Raw genomic sequence first — 22478 nt, 5'->3', positions numbered from 1 at the left:
CCCAGAAAAAATGGAAATGACACACAAAAACAGTAAAAAACAGACGCTCACAGATTTACCATAACATCTTGGTTGGGATTAAAGTATGCTTTGATGTGAAGATTATGATCTGAAGTCAATTAACCAGTTAGTATTACAACTGTTTTTTTTTTTTTTTTTTTACAGTTCTACGAGAATAAATTTGATAATTTTTGATTCATGGTGAAGATTATGAATCACCTATTTCTAATCACAGTCGTGGACCAAACCAAATGTTGATGCATTGACCTCATGCAACAACAAACAAACAAACAAACTGTAATGGACTGTACCATGTTACACACATTATTCTTACTGTTACTCTGTCCGCCCACAGTATAGTTTTTTTTGAGTTTCCCCTGTTGTTCAACGAATCTCACCAAAAACTAAATGTTTGGTGAGATTCAATAAGAAATAGTGATCGATTAAGAAAAATAAAATCTGGTACACGTTCACATTTCGGTTCCTAGGGATGAACATGATCAAACATGGTGAATGTACACATCCTGTCAAATCAATAAGACTCAAATATAAATATGTTATGATTCTCTTAAGACTATTTACACTCAAAAAAAAATATCTTGTGTAAATGTGAGAATACAATTTGCTATTTGTGTGTCTTAGATATTTAAAATATATCATGTAAATCTACGTCTATATTTTAAGACAGTGGGAATATTCTGATGGGGATACAGTTTTGTAGGATAACCTGACACCAACAGTGGAATGGTTGAACTATATAAATTTACTAAGAGAAAAGTAATATATATATATATATATATAATTCATAAATTTCTCTAATGTAAATCGAGAATTAGTCATCTGAATGTTGGCAGTGAACAGATTTACGAGTTCCTTAATCCCATAAGAGCAGACTATGTGCCAGCAGCTGTATTATTACTCTGTTTACCCTATTCACATTCAGAGACAGAGCAGTACGTGCACATGTAGTCGGCCATTCCAACCACATGGAGGCAGTAGAGCATCATCGCATGTAACCAAACGACAAGAGGGCCAGTTTAGGAGAGGTCACTGGAGAAACTCTGGCCTCCATGCAGCCACGTCCACTCTCCCAACATCTAAAGCCAAAACAAAGGGCAGCGATGTTATAAGTCAACCACATAAGAAGAAGTGAATCAAGTGTTTATGTGAGACAGAGCGTGTGGTGACGTGGATGTACGGTACCTCCATACTGTTTTCCGATTCCTGGATGGTATCATTCAGCAAACTCTGGAGTCGATTTTCAAATGTCCTGCTCTGCTCCACAAGAGACTCATCGCTGCAGACACACACACACACACAAGGTTTGAGTCACTCTTCCGTCCATAGTTTGTGTTTATACAGGACATGCATTTGTGTCTTTTCTCTTAGGTTCTGGATGATGACGTGACACAAAAGAAATTCTAAAATATTCCCATAGTTGCCACTATTTATGTGGCGGGGTGAATCTTCCAGTAAAGTTTAGTAAAGTTTATTTTCTGTAGCTCTTAATAACATTTGCAGATGATGAGTCTTGCACTCTGAGTGATTGATATCCTTTATACTGCATGTAAAGCAAAAAAAAACCCAAACTCATCTGACTTTGTCACTACAGAAAAATGTTACTAACCACCAAAAATCGTCTTATCTATCTCTCTGTGTGTGTGTCTGTGACAGGTTAATCTTGCTGACCATTAGTCAGATCGACCTAAGATTTTGGATATGGGTTGAGCATGGCCCGATTGTGTGCATCCGTGATTTCCAAGTTTTTGTAGTAATTTTCATTTTCGCTGATTTATGACGCTGCACTTTCGCTGATTTATCACGCTGCACCAGGCAGCGCGTCTGACAGAGCGTCAGGATTGTCAGTGTCAATACCAGCGGGTAGGTAGCGGCGCTGTCTGGAGCAGGGAGGTGGGAGTGAAGAAGCTGTCCTCACGGTAGGTGACACATTTTCACACGGTGAACATGGTGTTATGACTGAAACGACGAAGTCGGTGTCCATTCACCGATACGCGAGCAGACATTTATTTAGCGTTAGCGTGCTTCTATTTTGCGGCTAACTTGGCGAACCTGTTTCCAAATGTATGCTACAGGCTACGATTAGCATTAGCGTAGGGCTAACACAATACAAACACGGTGCAACCTCATTAGGCACAACGCAATTTTTAACAATTTTCGATTAGCATTAGCGTAGCCAGCTGTTTTGTGGCGTGGCTGACAATCACGATTTGATAGGAAGGACACCCATACAGTAGGGAAAGAAGTTGAAAGGGCATCTTATAGGACACTGTATCACGTTTCTCCACTAGAAAGTCACTCATTTAGAAATAAACAATTAAGGCCACAAATGAATGGCAGCCAGTAGAGCACTTCCTCATGTTTTTACCATTCTAGAGGGAACTTTAGTGTGTGCCTTTGACTCAAGAGGGCACTTAAATGCCCAGGGGAGGGTACACGCCACTGAGCAGCAGGTGGAGTGACTCATGAGTTTACGACTAAATGGTAACTATGGCTTGTGTCACTGAGCCATATTTTTAGACACAACTAAAAACTCCCGAGCAGAAGACTGGAGTGAAACTGTTTTCAGTCTTCTTTACTCCAAAGTTGCAAATTTCTTTCTTGGCACAACACCCCCCTGTGACCCACATGTGAAGGATATAGCAGTAGAAGATGGATAGATGGATGGATGGATGGATAGAATTCCTATTTCTAACATAATATGAAGCATGAAGAGGAGAATCTCTGCCTTTGCTTTCCATGCACAACCCCAGTGTGTAGTTCAGTGTGTGTATATATCAAGTGTGTGGAAGTGCACTCACAGCTGCTGTAAACTTTGTCTGGGGGTCAGAAGAGGTGGTACTGACGAAGGTGTTCGTAATCCATCAGGACTTCCACTCACTGGACTGCGAACTTTACTCTGCAAGTTATAAATGACTCAGTGTCAGATACAAAAAATAATGCAATACTTGTGATTTTTGTGCTAGTGCTGTAATTGTAATTTCCTATGTGATAACAGTTATTTGAAGTCAAGATTCATTCCTGTATTCATTGTGTAACAGATTTAAAATGACATTGAGTGTTACCACATGACACCGTCAAAACATCAACCACACTGTATCCTGTTGCAAGGATGAGAACATCAAGAAAAAGTTTCCAACATGTACTTTATGTGTTACATTTTTACTTTCCACAGAAGATACTTACTTCCGTTCTAGTTCTTATACCTTTATTTCTATTTCTGATTTTCAGTAGATTTCTATATTCTGATGTGCTTTGTTTTCTGATGGCTGGAGCAACTGTGGCTGAATTAAATTTCCTTCTGGGATTAATAAAATATTCTGATTCTGAAGATAGAACAATTAAAATGAGAAGAAAAAAATGCAGCCTTTGGGATTTACTAATTCCATTGATTCAAACTGCGATTTTTTTTTTTTAATTAAAAAAAACAAACATTAATTGTTCAGTCTTAGTTTACAGCACCTGTCACTCTTGTTATCATAGTATTGACTGAGCAGAACAATCATTTATAATTAATGACTGCAGTGGGTAAAAGGTGAACTTGACAACACTTGCAATACCCGCTGCCCCGTCATTATTATTGTCAGACAGTCAAATCATGCAAATCCTCTTAAAGAGCAGCGCTAGTAGAGAGAGAGATAGTGTGTATGTGTGTGTGAGCAGTTCATGTGTCCTCACACAGGCCACTTTGAGCAGGTTCCACAGCTCCCTCTGTCTCTTCTCCTGCAGACTCATCAGCACTTGTTCGCTCTCGGCCATCTCCTGGACCACGCCCTCCACCTTCGGCAGCAGCTCCATCACACGCTGTCGACACACAGCTGTCTTACTGCAGAACATTCACAAACGTACGTCAGTGGCAAAGACAATCATACCAGTGTTCCACATGAATGACTGGTGCCACTTCATTTGATGCGTATACACATCTGTGATAGCGTAATGTACAAACTTTCATTAATAAAGGTTTGTGATATTTTACACTTTATAATAAGTGTTATGAAGTTATAAATGTTGGTTTGCCCTTAATTAATTAAGTATTATGCACATGCCACCTTTTGCACTGAGGCATCACATTATAGTGACGTCACAGCACAAGTGTTTCCATTTTTCCTTTTCTCAGAACTGTGAGTGCGGACATACCAGACCATTTAATGATGTAATTATTCACACTTGTTCTTTTTCCTCTTATTCCATTTCACTGTGACGTTATTGTGACCACATGTGGATGTTCAGAGCTTTCTAATTAATGGTCTTCATTGTATTTTATAGTAGCCTCTCATGTATGACTACGCAAATAACACACCATGATCAACCATTAATTAAGTGACAAGTACCAAACTGGTAAAGCTCTTAGACAGTACTGTAGGTCTGCCTGAGAAGTGTTAGAATTCTGGCAACACCAAGCTTTATTATTACACAAATGCACATCCGGAAAAGAGAGTTAACAATCTAAATTAGATATCCAACCTACATTTCCCCAATACAAATCTTTAAACTTCATTGTTTAGTTTTCAAAGGGTGCATATGGCTTTTAGAGATTTAGCCCTGTATTGCATGAACTGGAGATTGTAGTCAAAAAGTGTTTTGTCACCTGAGGTGTGTGTAGAAGTCTCTGAGCTTTCTCTCATAGAACTGCACAGCCTGAAACACCAGGCGAACGACCTCTTGACTGTCTCCTGCACACCTCTGGTCTGAGGAGACAGAGGAAAAGGAAAGAGTGAAGAGCTTAACATGGAAAGAGGATAATGACTAAAATAAGAAGTGAACAGATGTGTGAGTGACAAATCCAAACCTCTGGGTTTCTCTCTGAGTTTGCGGAACAGCTCCATGGCTTTTCCCTCTCTGAGGATTAAAGAGGGGGATGTGATCACAGGTCACAAAGCTGTTGTTTTCCAATATTGTTTTTAATTGTTGTTTTCGTAGTTAAGTTTGGTGCAGCCTTACAGTGTGTCCAGGGTCTCTCCACTCCTCCATGGCTGCCTCTGCACATCCACTATGTCTGGCTGCAGCTGCTTCATCTCTTCCTCCAGTTCACACACGTTCGCCTGAACACCACACCCACACATGGTTTTAAGTCTTTTGAACGCAAAAGTGAATACTTCTGATGCACGCACATTATGACTTTAGACGACATTACACTAACACATTTCCTCTAACCATAACCACGTCTTGTCCAACTTTAACCTTGGTTCAATGTTTTAGCACCTCATCTTAGTCTTTTAGACTCTTTTCTCAACCAACCCCTTCCTGCCCATAAACAGGAACTCCTAACTATAATTTTACACATTTCTGACTTATATATTACATGGTTATCAATTAATTTACTTTTTGTCTGGCCTTCAGCATGCAGTCAATGTACAGGAATGACACCACCACCAATAGCACACTAAAACCAATCATGTCATCGCCTTATCATCAACCTAACAGATTCCACAACTGACACTTGCTTTTTGGTCCCATTAGGAAGTTGTGTTTCCATGATGACTGACTGTTAGTCCCCCCACAACATAAGACACACAAACACATACGACTTCACTACTACCTGACCACAGCTGACGGCAGTTTGCTCCATCTCCCTCCAAACGCAGAGCAGTTTCTCTGATGCTAAAAATGTAAAGAGACTTTCATCAGTCTGATATAAACTAAATTGTTCTGGATATTTATTGTACCCTGGGCAAAGGGTACAAACAATGGCATCAGTACGATAGAGTATTGGGGCCACGCATCAAGAAAATATATTTTTTGCCATGACAAGATCAGATATCAAGAATAAAGTTGAATATCATGTAAAGATTTAACCCTTTAAGGCCTATCATATATTAAAATAGTTTTTTTTCACTTTTATATCACTTTTAGTGTTCAATAAAACAGCATAATTCATAATTCTATCTATTTTCCATTCCAAGAACGAACACCAGATGGCTTGATTGAGTGGTGTCTCTTATTGTTGGCCTGTATCTCAGCGAGGGATGGGTCTATAGAAGGGATTAGCCAATAAGAGGATGCAGTTGTCTCAAAATTTTGATTGACAGCTTTGTTAGCCAATGAGAAGCAGCAGAACGCCAGGATGTGACGCGACTGGCTGCTGCCTTTGTAAAGGGTAATGCTTCCCCTAGGGTCGCCCGGAATGTTTTGAGTGTACACAAAGGAAGTCAGACGGACTTCCTGTGTTATGTTTAGACTGAAAAAAATACTTTTCACGGATAAACACCAAAGGTAAAATTAATAACATAACAGTTGTTGTTCAGCGAACTGATTTCTATTGTCTTTATTCTTTGGCTTTTATCTTCGTAATTCTTTGTCGTAGACTGCTTTGACGTATACCGTCAGAAACGGCAGAGTCTCAGCTTTCATTTGAACAATGGAGTGTGTTCTGGACAAAGTGTCGAAGTGTTACATCCTGAAATGCAGCGGATGAGTTGATGCAGCGGTTCTGTATGAAGTTTGATATGTAATACGGAATTTAGTTATTTGATCTGTTTGTCACATTTAAAATGGGTTTATACCGCTTTGTACTCCAGATTCTGATGTTTAATTTAATGCCCAGGGTCTATATATTTTTTCAAGTTTCACACAAACCCCCAATTGGGAGACCCCTGGGTTTTCATGTCAAGATGACATTAATTTGAAAATCCGATTAAACTAGAAATTTCAACATGTTGACTTTGATCTCAACATGTCCATCAGAGAGAGCTATCGCTCTACAGAGGCCGACGTGAGTTTTTGACCTGCAGAAAGTCTATTCTTGACTGGACGTGGTAAAATATCAATAACGTAAAGTCTCTCTCTTCAGTGATGTTACCCACTGTAGAGTTTTGTCTATTGTCTAATTATTGTTAAACCTGTCATGGCAAAAAAAAAAATTTCTTCCTAATTCTGCATCGTACATCAGTTCAAATGCAGTTTTAAAAATATAATGTAGTGTAACTTTTGCCAAAAAATACCTATCCCAGTGGATGTCTGCTCCTGGTATTTGTCCATGTCTATGTGAAGGCTGGTGGTGAAAAATTCCAGTTTGGCCATGAGTCTCTGGTGCATGGACACCATCTCATTCTTTTGTTTGGACAGTGAGGAGTTGTGTCTCAGCAGGCTCATGCTGAAAGAAAGTGGAAAAAGTGTGTTTGTTTCATCAACCGGTTCATACATGTGTATGGTGTGGGCGGAGTTTGTGGAATACATGGCTCACATGGCAACTTTCTGCCCCTGCTGCAGTCTTTGCCAATCTTCCTTCAGGGAGCGGATGGTGTGCCACGCTTGGCCACAAGTCCTCCTCAGAGGACTGTAAGCCAGAACGTGCTTAGGATCAGTTTCTGTGGGATAGCCAGAGACCAAGAGACACATAGTCAAAACAGAGATCAGAGACTTTCCTGAGTGTATTTTCAATTCCGGCAGATAATAAACTTCATATAAATATATTTCTCTCCAGCAAATCTGTAAATAATAATACTTCAACATGTGTGGTTCATATGTGGTCAAATCTATGCTGTTAATGTGTACATAACTTTTATCCATCCTATCACAAACCCAGAGCAAAATATCCACTGGAAATCTACATCAGGAACCCTGTGTGAGTGTACATCTGTGTCATGCACTACGTAGAAATATGTATATAGGTATTACATTTTGTTAATGGAGAAAACAAACTTACGAACAAAGCTGATGTTTTCTGGGAGGGCTCGAGGAACAAACTGGGGCTCATAATTGCAAGAAGAGCGATCAAACAGGAAAACCAGAGGCAAGTCTGTACGTCGGCCATCTATTTCCTACAGATAAAATACAATATTATCATCACGACTCAGTGATATGACTTGCTGAATATTCTGTAAAGGTATTGTTTGTACAGTGTTTGTGTTAGATATTACTCTGTAATCTATGGCACACTGCCTGGCCAGTCCATTGGGCTCCAAGGCTAACCCCGCCTCCAGCAGCAGCTCCTGATTGGCTGTGGGGATGTCTGTGTCTTTTTCTATTCTCAGCTGCAGGTCTGCTACGGTCTCATCGTCGGTAACAGAGTATGTCAGGATCTTGGTGGACATCATGTTAAGGACATGGACCAGCTAAAGTAAATGAGAAAGAGCAAAGACATGACGATAGAACAAGTAAATTCTGTACAATCCCATGTTTTGATCCTGGGTGAAAGTTGAAGAAACCAGTTTTTTGTGGTTTTATGCAATTACGTGTTGCTTATCAAAGTTTGCACAGTTCATATTGATAGACACTGTGGTTTTTCAAAATTGCAATATATACTGTTAAATTTTTACCCAGTTCTACTATGAGGTAATCTGTATAATACTGGGCCACAGATTAAAAATCAACATTCAGACAGGCATTAAGATACTAATTATGAATAAATTAGTCAGCTGACCTTGAGCTGCAGTATGATCTCAAGCTGGGAGAAGCAGTCACTGGGGGTAGCACCATGGAGTTTGCCTCTCTCCTGAGGAGACCACTTTAACATCAGCTGCAGCCACTTCTCCGTTTTCTTTAATAACAGACTGTCACACAACAGGAAACGCATTGGACTGAGATCAAACAAGTCTTAAATTATATTTGTTTATGTGTATGCATGTGTCCATTGCAGATAAAATCACCTGTTGAGGTCGTTGGGCTGGGGTAGATGCTTAGCAAAACGGACTTCTCCTGTTAGATCCTCGTAGACAACAATATCGTCATCCTGTTTCAGCTTCACTTTATTGTGCCTAAAATAGATACAGATGAATTATATGAGGGAGGAATCCTAAAATAAGTAGGAATTGTTTATCTTTGTCCTTATGTGAGAGTATACTATACACATTTTCTAAGGGCAATTCTGATCTGCAAACATAACAAGAAATAGCAGGAGGACATTCTTCCTCTGTGTGACCCAGACTCCCATGGCGTTTCATATCTTTATTTTTTTATGTTAGCATGGCACACAGTGCATTGAGGTTGGCAACAGCAACATATCCTGCCATTCTTTGCTTTAACTCCTTTAGCTCCCTATTATTTATATTCATTGTGTGTAAAATTCCTTCGCCATAAAACTAATAATTATTTGGGATTAAAACTGTTTTTGGAAAACATTACTTCACTTCCTCACGAGTGCTTATTGTAACTTTAATAAACGCAGTACTACCAGGGAACAGGCTGCCAAGTTGGTAAGAAAGGCCGAAATCCAGTAATACACTCAAACACCAAAGTCCCAAAACTCCAGTAGTCGACAGTAACTGTGTACTTCTGCCTCTCGATGAGCTCTGGAGCCTGGACAATGGAAGGAAAAGGCACCAGTTAAACCTTGTGCTGTCTCAAACACAGCAAGAAAAACAAATGAAAAGCATGTTCATTTATGTTTCATCACTTACCAAGTACTGCAGTGTTCCCACAAACGATGTGCAAAGGCTGCTCTGGTCCAGCTCTTTGGCATAGCCTAGATCTATGATCTTGTGGATCAACTAGAAAACAAGGCAGAGAGGAAAGTCTAGAGAAATTAGCAAAAATGTTAACTGTCAATAAAAAGACAACTTAAAGAAGCAATTTGGCATTTGGCTTCAAAAACTCAAAAGGAACCAGGAACACTTAAAAGCAAATGTCAACTTTTAATATTTTTCTTTTAAAATGTATTCAACCCCATTCTGTGTGGAAAAAAGGTTGCATGTGACAGTTTCTCTTGTGTGCAAAACAAAAACAAATGTCCATATAAAATCATAAAGCAAAAGTGCAGATAATTTGTTCTATAAACACAGCACTGTGCATTAACGTGGATATAAGGCCTCTTTAATATGTCTAGCCTCAGTTATACAACATTATTCATTTCCCTTTGTCCAGTTGCGGGCTTAAGGAAGACATAATTAGTTACATACCGTAACTAAACTAGAGGGGGCCCACAGAGGAAGGTCCAAAAAAGGCAATCTCAAAAGTTCTTTGTAACTGCAAGGACGGGTAAAATTACCTATTTTTCCACATTAAAGATTCAACTATGCTCAACTTGTGAGTGTAAACGTGGATGTGAGCGGGACTTATTCCACACAACCCACACTGAAGCTAAAAGCCTTTATATGACCTCTTTGTTGTGGTTTGGGTGTATCTGTCATAACACGACGGTTCACAGGGTCTTAAACTCACCCTCTTCTCTCCCTGCTGAAGCACAATGTTTTCTGGCTTCAAATCTCTGTGGATGATCCTCTTTTTATGGAGGTAGGTCAGAGCTGCAGCTGAGGGGGAAAAAGCAGAGAGAAACAACAACAATGAGTGGAAGAAATGTTAAATTTACTGGACAAATGACTGGCACAGGTGGATAGAAAAGATGAAGAAAAATGCATACAAAGAAAAAGAAAATAGCTTTTGTGTTAATTCACAGATTGTCAAGCATCTTGGCTGTAGTTGTTTGATGACCAAATTTAAGGGATTCTTATCAAAACTTGATACTGGTATTTAATTAATAAGGCTTAAACTGTCAGTATCAGTCAGGAGCTAAAGAGAACATCACATTACATTTGTGTCAAAGTAACAGAGTAAAATACAGAGAGATTAACTGGTGCCGGCTGTTCTAAAGGGACACAATAATTATGACTCAGAGTTTTAGCATTTAAAGACAATTCCATGTACAGTATTGCAGTTCCACTACATGTCTATGATCATGATTGGGTGAGAATTTTGTTGTGGGTATTTTAAAACGCAACCTAACCACAAAATCAATGCAGGGTGTGGTGGTTGTCGTGGTAACTGTGCAACAAAAATGTAGAGAAGCACTGATGTACTTGGTTGGATTGCAAGTGAAACCAGATGCATAATCCACAGAAGTGATATAGGTGGGGAATGTGATGAGTGGCAGTTGTTTACTTATGTTTGCTCACCAGCGACGCATGTGAATGCGTGAACAGTGACATTGCAGATCTCAGCCCAAACTGACCATGATTCAGGTTTAACATAGCAACATAACAGAGGCTGAATCTCGCATGTTTGACGACTTTAACTTCTCACATTACAACAGTGATGCTGAGAGCTTTTTTTTTCCATTTTGCGAGAGGATAAGAGTCACTTGTGTGCATTCTTAAGCCTTTAATCAACTGCACCTGAGGTTAAAGTCTAATAGGTTTTGTCTCGATGTATAACCGAAACATTAATGTCACTTGCGTCAAAGGCTGACTAGTGTGTGTGCTGGCATTGAGAGTTCAACGAAGCGTAGCTCATATAACCTTTGGGCACTTAAATGTATGTGTGAGTGTGTATGAGTGAGTGTGAGTTTGTGGGTGTGGACTCTTTTTTTCCCTTATTTGTGAAGCAATTTTAAATGGTATCACTCATTATCAGGAAATATCCACCCGTGTTTGACAGGAAAAGGAGTTTCTGTGTGTGCATGTGTGTGAATGTGTATGTATTGCTTTGTGATGAATATCCTCACAAGGATAGCTGTACAAGAAAGTGCGTGTGTGAGAAATGAGGCACATTAATCTTTCCCTACTCTTCCACTCTAAATATGTGTGATAGTTACCATATGTCCCCTCTCTCGCACCTGTATATACAGCCTGTATTACAGTACACACTGTGTTGTTGATGTGTGCATTTGTAAGATATGTTTGTGCCTGTGTGTATCCGATTGTTGACGCAAACGTGTGTGTGTGTGTGAGCAGCCTCCATGGTGACTAAGAGGTTGTTGGTTAATGGTCATTGGTGACATCATGATATTGGTCACCACGATGACCGCACTACAGGAAACTAATCACACTGCCAGCTCAATCAATCGCTCTCTCTCTCTCACACACATGCACACTTTCAACGATAGTTATAGCAGTTCCATGTAACTGGGGACTGAGCCAGATACTCACCAATGTCACGTAACAGAATCCAAACAGAGCCCTCCCTCATTCCGCAGCAGTTCTCCAGGAGGTTCAGATACTGAAGAAAGCACAAACAAAGTCACTTGATACTTCAATAATATAAATCATGTGACAAAGACCATACAAACAGGAAGGGCTCATCAATCTGTCTTTCTTATAGTTTTGGAACTTTCTGCTCTTTTATTCTTCTTCTATAAAACAGATCCAACATCAGAGGACACAAAACTGTTTTCAAGAAGACAACTGCAGTGTTTCTGTAGCAAATTGGCAAAGCATTGGTTTAACAATTAAAAAATATATATCAAAAACTCTTCTTTTTTTCCCTTTTTCTTTTTTTTTTTACAAGATTTCTCTGCTTGAAACCTGTGACAGATCTGACAAAAGCAAATGGTGCCTTTTTCAGCTCAGTGTCCTCACTAACCACTCCATCTGTCCCTAACTTGACTGCTTACTTTTTGACCATCTGTGATGCTTTGAAATTTTTATGACACTGCGGTTTGTGGTGGTTGGCATTTAACTCTCCTTTCCTTTTCTTCTTTGTGCCTCAGGCTGCACACTCGGTTGGTTTCAGGCTAAATTGGCATAAGAAGTGATCTGTTGGGCTTCTTTCTTTCCTTGCCTTACCAGGCTCAAATGCCTTGAAATATTTGATTAGGCTTGATTGGACTGTTAAGCATTTTGTACCATAGCAGTTCAATCACCCTGCTGAAACAGCCCTTTTCAGAATGGTCAGTTTAGTGCCTGTCTCTTTAAATGCAAATGAGACACAGGAAACGGCTCCGGCAGCTAACAGCAGTTAGCATTTGGAAAAGCCATAATTTACAGACTCTAGCCGGCACAATGCCGTCATATATAAAATGTATCCACTGGACACGCAAATCCTCTGAGGCTGGAAGTTTGTGTAGAACTTCGCAGACTTCCGCTCTTCCGGATACTATTGGCCAGTCTCACATTTTTAGGGACAAAGCTTCGTGAGACAACAATCCCAGGAACGTCTCATTGTGACGTAACAATGAGTGTGGAAGTCAACATTGCATGTTTTATCTCCTGTACTTAGAGTGAGGCGGACCACAAAAACATGAGTGAGTCATCTTTTTTCACACTTTGCCTACTCAAACGGCCTCTAGAGTCCCAAATATAAGTATTTAAATGGTTGAAAAGTTGATTTTGCATATGTCACCCTTAAGAAAAGTGATCTATAAACAAAATGCATATCAATTAAATATTGTAAACTCTAATGAATACACAAAATATAAGCCATAGCAGAATAGAAACATCATCATCATGATCATTCATCAGTCAATCCCAGCTGACATAGGGTCAACAGACCACAGTAGGGCACACACACAGCAGGGATTAAAATGCTGTACAATCCCAGTGTTGAAAAATTAAACAGAAAAATTTAGTCAGTCAAAATTCTCTTTCGTCCCGGGGACGTCATTAATTGTCATCGGGACGATCAATATTCTCTCTCGGGACGACCACGGGACGAAAGAGAATTTTGACTGACTAAATTTTTCTGTTTAAGTTTTCAACACTTCGGTGTGAAATACTTATGTGAAAAGGTAAATGTCTGCGCGCTCATGTTTGTGTTGTTCAGTGAGACGCAGAAACTGCTCCTCTCTCACTGTGCGCCGCTCGAGCCGCAGCGTTGCTGTCTGCTTTGCGCGCCCGCACTGTATGTAAACATTTCATTAATGTTGACATGTTTGTTTCAATCACTGAATGAAGCTCCGCCAGGCTTAGCGTTGCTTGTTTATTTATTTAAAACAGATTTTTTTATACACCTTTTTCTATACCGGGGAACAAGAGCGCATGCGCCCCCATGTAATCAGCGCAGCGCACGCATGTCCAGGTGCCGATTGAAACCCAAGTCACACTATCAAGTGCGTCATTATTACGGTTACATCGTTCTTGTCAATAAAGATGTTATATTAAGGGATGCACCGATAATTCGGCTGTCGAAACAGAGCGAGTTCACTGTGAAACACCTGTTAAACGCTGGAAAGTCTCTGCGCAAAAGCGAAACTTGGCTGCGTTTAATTTTTTTTTTTCAAAAACGCCGTGGGCCGCTGGTGGACCCAAGAGGTACAACCGGGTTTAGCAGGTTTTCTGGGGGAAACCCTGTAAATCAGTATGTTAGTTCATTTACTTATTTATGTGTAGGTAATATGTTGTGAAATATGTTTAAACTTAAATAAACTACATCTACAAGTAGTTTTTTGAGTAATTTTGACAGCCCTAAACAGCCTCAGGCAAATCTCAATGCATGGCCCTTCTCATGACGACTACAACCCACTAAATGCAGTCACTAAATGGTGGAGTAGTGGCAGAAGGTCCGGTAGACCACAGTTCTGTGACTGAGTGTGTTGGTTGTCATCTACAACACAACAAATCTAGTCTGGAAATTATTATTAATATTATTATTTATTATCAACATAATGTATTGTGTTTTTATTATATTATCAGTAAGTAACAACTCAAAATGTAAAAAAAAGATTTTCAGGACGATTCGGGACGGTTCAAAATGGTTTTCGGGACGTTTCCTGGACGGAGGTGAAAAAAGTTAGTTTTAATCCCTGACACACAGGGATGAACAACCATTCACATGCGCACCTACAGTCAATTTAGAATGTTCACTTAACCTCTATATGTTTTTGGACTGTGGGAGGAAACCCAGTACCACAGGAAAACCCACACACACACACGAAAAAAATGCAAACGCCATACAAAAAGGACCTCGGCCAAACCAGGCAACAGTGCTCATCACTACACTGTCGTATGGTCTAGAAACATACTTCCATCCATCCATTTTCTACTGCTTTATCCTTTATTTGTGACTTTTAGTTCTAATCCTTGCATTGAAGATATGTTTTTGTTGCTTTCTTGTGTGGTAATGCTACATCTTTAAATCTCAAACCAAAACCATACAACATATTTTATCCAAATCGTTCAGCCAGACTTGGAAGTTGGAACGTTTTGAAAAGCATGTATGTCTAGTATGATAGTCTAGTGTCTTCCCCAGACACTGGAGACACTGTGTAGATACATTCTCCCAGATACACAGACGTGTACCTTTCTCAGATCTCCTCCCTGACAGTACTCCATGGCCAGCAGTGGCAGGTCAATTGTGGCCACCATCTTCTGCATTCCCTCAGGAACCTCTCTGGCTGCAACAACATTAACATGATCCAACCTGGGGGAGTGGAGATGAGCAGAGATCAGTCAGTGGGACAGACAGAACACAATCACCTTGTTTCCCTCGTCTTAAATATCGTCTTAATACTTGTTGGAGACCATGACCAAATTACTACTAAAACGTATGTATTATTTTGAAGTGAAATACGATAACTGCATGCAAACCTATCAGTCCAGTAATAATATGGCCTCCTCTCAAGCACTTTGCTGTGTTGCATTACTTTCCCTGTTTCTCGTAACTTGATGGAAACTATGTGTTTTTCATTATAAAACAGCAAAATCTCTTTGAAAAAAGAAAAAGCAAAGGAGACATTTAAAGATAACAACCTCAGATTCCAGATCCACAAGGAAACTGACTCAGACCAAAAACACAACACTGTAGCACATGTAATCACTGTTGTGTAACGGCTCTCACAGCAGGGGATAGAGGCTAGGCTTCACTACTTATGTTATTAATCATCACTTTGATCAGTGAAAACTGTTTTTTTATATGTGCTTATTCACAGTATTGTGATTACAGCTATAAAAAGTCACTCTTTCACACATCATGCCATCAAAAACAGCCGGATGACTGCTTGCACCACCACAGATGGGGTGAGGTCATTTTACACAATGTTGTACACAACCTGAGTGATTCTTGCACTCTTTGATGAGTCAATTTTTAATACCACAATAGTCCTTGTATCTGACTTATTAGAAATAGCATAGCCATGTGTTGCAATAGGACCATACGGTCCTTAAGTTTGTCTCTGAAGCTTTCTGAAAACATTTTAAAAAGTGGATAGAATCAGAGTTAGACAATCAAATAATCAGCCTGTATACATTTTGGATTAAATTAAGTTACAAGCCAATTTCATACATGAACTCTGTTCAATCTCTGTAGTTTGCCATTCATATATAATGAACGCAACAGGAAAATGTCTTGGTAGGACACGGTCACAAGAGAAGGAGGTTCTGTGGTGGATACAGGTGTGGACACTGGCTCAGTTTCTCGTGCTGCGTTGTCAGATCAGCTCATTTGGACATTAACCAACCCAGAATGCAATAGGTAGTTGGAGAATACGACATCTACAGTCATGTGCATTCACAAATACAGCACCATTGGACAATCTCTGGATAATCTCTGGTGTTCATGTCTGAAAGTAGCTTAGAACATTAAGAAGAATACAATATCTATAAGCACATCACGACTCGAAATATTGCAAACGTGGTATGTTTTTGTGCATGTGTAGCACTGTGTTAGTAGCTTTAATAACATAATGGTAGGGTGCCATGTACAATGTGTCCCCTGCCCTGTGTTTTTTCCATGAGTTGAGTGTGGGTGCATGGGAAAGCTGTGGTTGTGACAGCCTGAAAACAACACACTTGTTAAAATGGGGCTCGAATAGAAATGGTTTTATACCCATGGTTGCACCAGCAAATGACAAAACATACACCAACACATCTTACAACTCAAATACTATAAAATTAAAAAAGCTGCTATCCAGCTCTAGTGATCAGTCACCAAAACTGAAGGTTTTAACAGGCAACACAGACGTTTGTGGAAACGAAACAAACCAAACCAGAGTAAAATGTGGAGGTGGTGGCACATTAACCAGCCAGAAATAACCACCAAATGACCAAAATAACCCAGACTTCCATGTTGTTCTTATTATTTAATGTCTTGAGTGAATTTTTACTGCTCAAGGATACAAATTTAGGATTTGTATTTTGAGAAAACCTATGAAACAGATGAGTTATGTACCCAGTTAAAGGTCACACTCATAAGCACCCACCATGTCACGGAATACAAAACCAAAACCTGTCAGAACAGGCTCTGACGTATCGTATGAAAGAGTTTGGGTGTTAAAAAAAAATAAACTGGGAAATAACCCCATTTGGGAAAATTTCTGAGGCAGAGTTAAAAAACTAATGTGTCACACATTAAAGTGAATCACTACAGAAAAATAAACTCCTGTGTAAGACAAGTCTGCAGATGTGTTCAAGTCTGTTTGGTACAGAAGGCACATAAGGTCATCACCTGAAAACCTCTGTAAATTTGAAACTGAATGTATGATGAGATACAGCAAATACACTGAGTCGGGACACAGAATACATTTGCTGAATATTTTTACTTTTGCCTTTTAATATTTGTTAAATAACATGTGCATAAAATGAATTTATGATTCACTTATTAAACATATATCTCTTGGCAGTTGCTGATTAATAATGAATATTATCAGTAAAAATAGTCAGAAATGTTATATTATGCCAAAATAATAATAAATCATGACACAATTATGCTTTTGTCATGATTTATATTGTGAATTGGGTCAAAAGTGTCTGATATTTTAATATTAGCATAACCATATGGTAGGTCCTTTTTCATCATCAAATTTGATGAGTCAACGGATTGGTTTGCCTCTGTTGTTGATTATGTTTGTGTTTTTTTTTTTACAGTTAAGTCAGATGTGAAAATGTCATGAGTAACAGTGAAGTGCAATTCTCAAGTTCTCTGGGTTTTGAGGGCGGAGCTTTGACGAAAGAGTCGACAGGAAGGGGTGGGATATGTTGGTTTCAGTGCGGTGTGCTATTGCAACCCTTATTCATACATGAAGTGTTTCAGTAACAAATTATAGACTCAAGCTTTAATGGTGCACAATCACATACACATTTCTCTCTCTTCATCTTCACTGTGATACATCTAATGAGGACAAACTGCCATGACACTGTTTGGCATTGTAAGATCTGAGCAAAGCTGTCGTTTAAGTCCCATACATGAGGAAGGATTGTGAGACAAAAGAGATGACATTTTTGCCCTGGGGCCCATTAGTACCTAAGTACACTTGGAAATTAAACTGACCTCTTCATGATCTGGATTTCCAGACACCATCTCTCTTTGTTCCTCTCACTCAGCTCCTGACGGCACTGCTTTATAGCAATTTGCTCTTCTGTGTCCTGAAATCACAAGAACAACATTATTTTTTAGATATTTTAAGTTAAAATATTTAAGATGGAGATTGGTGATCCTACTGTGGCAAACCCTATAAGGAGAAGCCAAAATTAGAAGTACATTGACCAATAATTTAACAAGAAGGAAGGATTAATGTTGATCTTCAGTGATTGTAACCTACAACCTTTAAATCCATAATTACAGGAAAGTAGTATAAGAAGTAAGAGCAGCAACATTAGAGTTAGAAAGGGTTACCATTCACTTCATTTTTATATATAAGAGAGCATATCCTAAGTATTTTCGTAATTGTTTAATCTGGTAATTATTTTCTTGTTTTTTATATTCATCACTTGGGCTACAAAACATCAGAAAATAGCGGTAAATGCCTGTACATATGGTGACAGACTCAATTGTCTAAGTAGTCTAGCAGAGCAAACTAACACAGTATATAAACTACATACAGGTTATGCATTTGTTGCCAAAAATGATGGACAGACACAGATACATCATGACATCATCAAGGAAAAGGGACACACCCTACTTCCCACATTGTAATCTGGAAATTAATAATAGTCCACGTTTGTTATTAATAAAGGAAATTTCCCATAGAGGAAGTTCAGTCATCACGGCAGCGGCAGTGCCCTCTTCAGTTCCGTTATTCACTTCCCGTATTTTCCCACAGCTCGGTCTGCTCTGGCACTGATGACCAGCAAAACCATTAACGATACATACATTGTTTTTGAATACTATTTCCTTGATTAGCGTAAATAACAATAGACATTTATATACCAATGTAAACCTCCCTTATCTCCTTTTACAAAGACAAAACAATTTTCAGAAATGCAGCAGTTAACTGATATTTTTTTTATGTAAACAAAGTGATTGTGTAAAACACCTACTCTATATGGAACTACTATGAGTAACACAAGTGATGCGTCTTTCTAAGGAAGGAAGAGGAAGGTCCACTAAGTGGAAGTGTGTGTAATCCCACAGTGCACTCTCATCCTGTGAGTTACAGTGAAATCATTACAATACAGTAGATGCAATTTGCAAACGGATTCACACAGAAGACGTACTTCAAAAATGGTGCAGGAGAAAACCCGTTCCTAATGATTCTATGAGCTATTTTACATCCTTTAAAATAAGGGTCCCTTAATAAACCTTAGTTAGGCAGTACATTATTAAGCATTCATTAACTGTTTAAATATATATTAAAAATCATTATAATGTATTACTTAGCGTAAGTTAACATATTAGTTAATGCATTAATAAGAAGTTAATTAATGTTTTTAAACTTAAAGTTTAATATGTAATTAGTTACCATGATGTATGCATTACTCAGCATTAACACATTACTTAATATATTGGTAAGCCGTTAATAATGTCTGTAGTAATCATTTACTGATGTGTTTATTTGGAGTGAATAAGCATTAAGTAACAGCTAACTAATGCATCTACTAATCATGCACTATATGGTGTACATGTTACCTGGATGAGCATTAATAAACAATGAATTTAGGTCTTAATTAATCATTTACCATGGCTGTGCTGTGTATGTCATCAGGTAATCCTGACCTACAAAAGCCGTAGTCCGCGCACCGGTCCTTCGTTCTTCCTCTGTGCGCCCATTCGTCACCAGTGTCACTTCCGGGTCAGAGGTCGCGTTCCGACACAGGTATGGCCCGTGGCCGCTCGCTACTTTACCTCGTGGTCGTTTCGTTTTGTCAGTATGCTCAAGGCATTTGCGTTGTAGGGTGACTGGTTGTGTGCTTGCTCCTTGCTCCCTGTGTGCGCTACTGTGGTTGTTTTGGCGGTCGTAAGTGTCGTCTCTCTCTGCGTTATGGTGGCTACTACTAGGTGGCTAATGCTAGTGTTATGACCATGTTATTTTACATGACTTTTTGAAACACTACGAAAATGAAACAAAGAATATTATACAGTGACTAGACAATGCAGGAGCACATAATATGTATAAAAAAGTGGATTTTGGGTTATATGAACCCATAAATACTACACAGTGTCCCTTTAATTCAGGGATTTTTTTTTCTTAAACGTCTTCTTTTGTTATACTGGGCAGATTTGAATTGACATATTGTTTGTTAAAGCCTGTGACCTGCCCATTCTTATAGTTTTGTTAGGCTCTGAGTTTTCTTTCTTTTCTTTTTTTGAGCGTGTGCAACTCCTAATTTGTTCTCTTCCCTTTTCAGTTTCTGTCGGTTGGTGGTGGCAGTGCTGGTGACCTGGTGGTGGCATCCTCACGTCTTGTCTTGCTGTGTCCCTGGGTGTTGGTTTTCTTCACTGAGAGTGTCTGACACGTGTGCCCAGTGATTTTGTTGTTTGATCTGTCCCTTCATCCATCCATTTGGCCTCAGCCTTGATTTTTTTAATTCCTTTTTTGTTTATATGAATGAGTTTTATTGATATTTTTAGAACCAATGAATATTTAATAAAAGGTGTATTTTAACTTGGAACCACGTCTCATGCCCTCTGAGTAACCACAAACCTGTGTGCCTTGTGTCTGAGAGTAATTCTCAGGGTGGTGTTGTCAAGTTTTTCTTTCTTCTTTTTTTTTGTTAATATTAGTTCCCTAGCTTCTCACCTCGCCACATACTCTAATAATTAACATTAGTAACCTGACCTAACCCTTAATAAATGCCTCATAAGCATTCATTAACCATTACTGAATACTTTTTGGACCCTTATTGTAAAGTGTAAACATGTATCCCTTATGAAATGCATAACAGTGGTAAATAAGCATTACTTAACCACTATTAGTTGAAATGTGGTTGAATAAATCATATATAAAGCATTTTACACATTAAATATTATATAATTAACAGTTAATTAATGCTAAATGTACTAACATGTTAATTAAGGGACCCTTATTATAAAGTGTTACCAAATGTTTAACTACAGGTATGATGACATTGATGACAGCTGCAAGTAAATGCTGGCAGGGTGACGTTAATTGTGTCCCATCTGCCCTAAAAACTAGGGTGTGTATTGGCAAAATGTGTGAAAATTGTAGTAGTGATGTTTACTTTCAATCCTAGTAAAAACACATAAACATTCAGTCGAGAGTGTGCTTTTCAATTACTTTTTTTCATAATAATTCAGTTTGCTGTCATGTACCTTATTTTGCCATCTTGTGACGTTCCCAAAACCTCCGGTGCCCAGTCGCTCCTTCAGCTCCCAGGACCCACAGCTCTGTTGCTGCTGCAGGGGAACTCGATTCATGGCCTCCACCCTCAGAAGGTCCTACAACCAAGACACAAAGATAAATGCATCAAGCATAGAGCTACATTACAATGCTTCAATGAAGCTCACACCACCAGTCCAAGCCTGGTCAGGTATGTTTGAGATCAATTATTACCACTGTTGCCTGCCAATAAATTATTATTTTAGTTTCACTAACAAAGTTTTATTTTCATGATCAATTCTTAACATTTTATGGTAAAATATATGGTCTTCTGTTTATTGTACATTCACCAGCCACTGAACTAGGTACAGCTGTTCCACTGTTTGTTGACAGACACATTATATCTAAACCAATCACGTGGCAGCAACTCACTCAGACATGTGCCCTGTGATCCACATGTGGAGGATAAAGCTGTAGAAGATGGATGAACATGGTCAAGACAGACTGCTGACGTGCAAAGCAAGCAGTGAAATGGTGTTGAAATGCAATTCCTATCTTTATCAAGTTTATCACAACTTAGTGATACAATATAAATATCAATATTAGCATTATTTGTATTCATATTCAAAACTCCACTCCAATTGTAGCTATAAATGCTGACTTAAAGTTGGTTTATGATATTTGTTCCAACAAATATAGATAATCAAACTATGGTAGATGAAGTAAGGTCCTTCCCGATTATAAATACACCATCTTTTATTAGGCCCCAGCTGAATAGGCCTGATAATAGCCTGATTGATGACAGTGAAGACATTATCTAACACTTATTATAACACTTATCTTTATTGACTTTAAGCTTTATGTTCTAAATATTTGTCTCAGCTTTCTGACGCAACAACAACTTGCATTCAAACACCGAAGAGCTTACTCACAACGAGTTAACGTGCCATGTTTTCGAACGTTTAACATAGTTAGACGCTTTTATTTCGTGGAGAGAAGCGCTTTTTAATCCTACCTTAGTCTCCGTAGGCACCGTTCACACACTTCCACACCTCAGTGTGTTCTCACACTGTGTATAGTCGGTATTTTTAACCGAGGTTAACTTTACATTTAACAGTTTTAACCATTTTGCCGACAACAACAAAAAAAACAAATCTCAATAAACTTTCTACTTCCTGATACGAGTATTTCCTGTAAACCTGCTAAGCCCCGCCCACAGGCAGCAGGCGGACTCAGCTCACTCACAGACAGAGGTTTCCATGGTTTCCATGGTTACCGCGTGCACGGGTTGTAACGTTGTAACTCCACCTTTACCTTTACTCTGTCCAAGGAGCAAGTGACTTTTTCCCAGGGCGGGCAGAGTGGGCAACTTTTTGCA

General features: G+C 39.0%; 1 protein-coding gene across 1 annotated transcript; it reads right to left on the bottom strand.

The window, feature by feature from the left end:
- Window positions 1-109: 109 nt before the first annotated feature.
- On the bottom strand, window positions 110-22208 carry ikbkb (inhibitor of nuclear factor kappa B kinase subunit beta). Its single transcript, XM_083905013.1, has 22 exons — window positions 22116-22208; window positions 21094-21219; window positions 17872-17966; window positions 14907-15027; window positions 11820-11889; window positions 10117-10205; window positions 9357-9446; window positions 9131-9255; window positions 8607-8714; window positions 8381-8510; window positions 7878-8072; window positions 7664-7778; window positions 7202-7325; window positions 6960-7111; window positions 5558-5619; window positions 4960-5060; window positions 4808-4857; window positions 4607-4706; window positions 3697-3844; window positions 2820-2917; window positions 1204-1297; window positions 110-1097 (listed from the first exon to the last, which is right to left on the bottom strand). The coding sequence occupies exons 2-22, from the start codon at window positions 21196-21198 to the stop codon at window positions 1038-1040; spliced, it is 2232 nt and encodes a 743-aa protein (XP_083761139.1). The 5' UTR covers window positions 21199-21219; window positions 22116-22208; the 3' UTR covers window positions 110-1037.
- Window positions 22209-22478: the final 270 nt, after the last annotated feature.

The sequence above is a fragment of the Microchirus variegatus genome (assembly GCF_963457635.1).
Source record: "Microchirus variegatus genome assembly, chromosome: 18".
NCBI classification, from domain to species: domain Eukaryota; kingdom Metazoa; phylum Chordata; class Actinopteri; order Pleuronectiformes; family Soleidae; genus Microchirus; species Microchirus variegatus.
Note: the sequence above shows the minus strand (reverse complement) of the source record. Positions and strands in the feature narration are given on the sequence as shown.

Coding starts and splice junctions, on each gene's coding strand:
- ikbkb (XM_083905013.1), bottom strand. CDS start 21,198: ATGAATCGAGTTCCCCTGCAGCAGCAACAGAGCTGTGGGTCCTGGGAG. Junction 4,707..4,807: donor ACTCAGAGAGAAACCCAGAG/GTTTGGATTTGT, acceptor CTGTCTCCTCAG/ACCAGAGGTGTGCAGGAGAC. Junction 1,098..1,203: donor AATCGGAAAACAGTATGGAG/GTACCGTACATC, acceptor TTTTGGCTTTAG/ATGTTGGGAGAGTGGACGTG.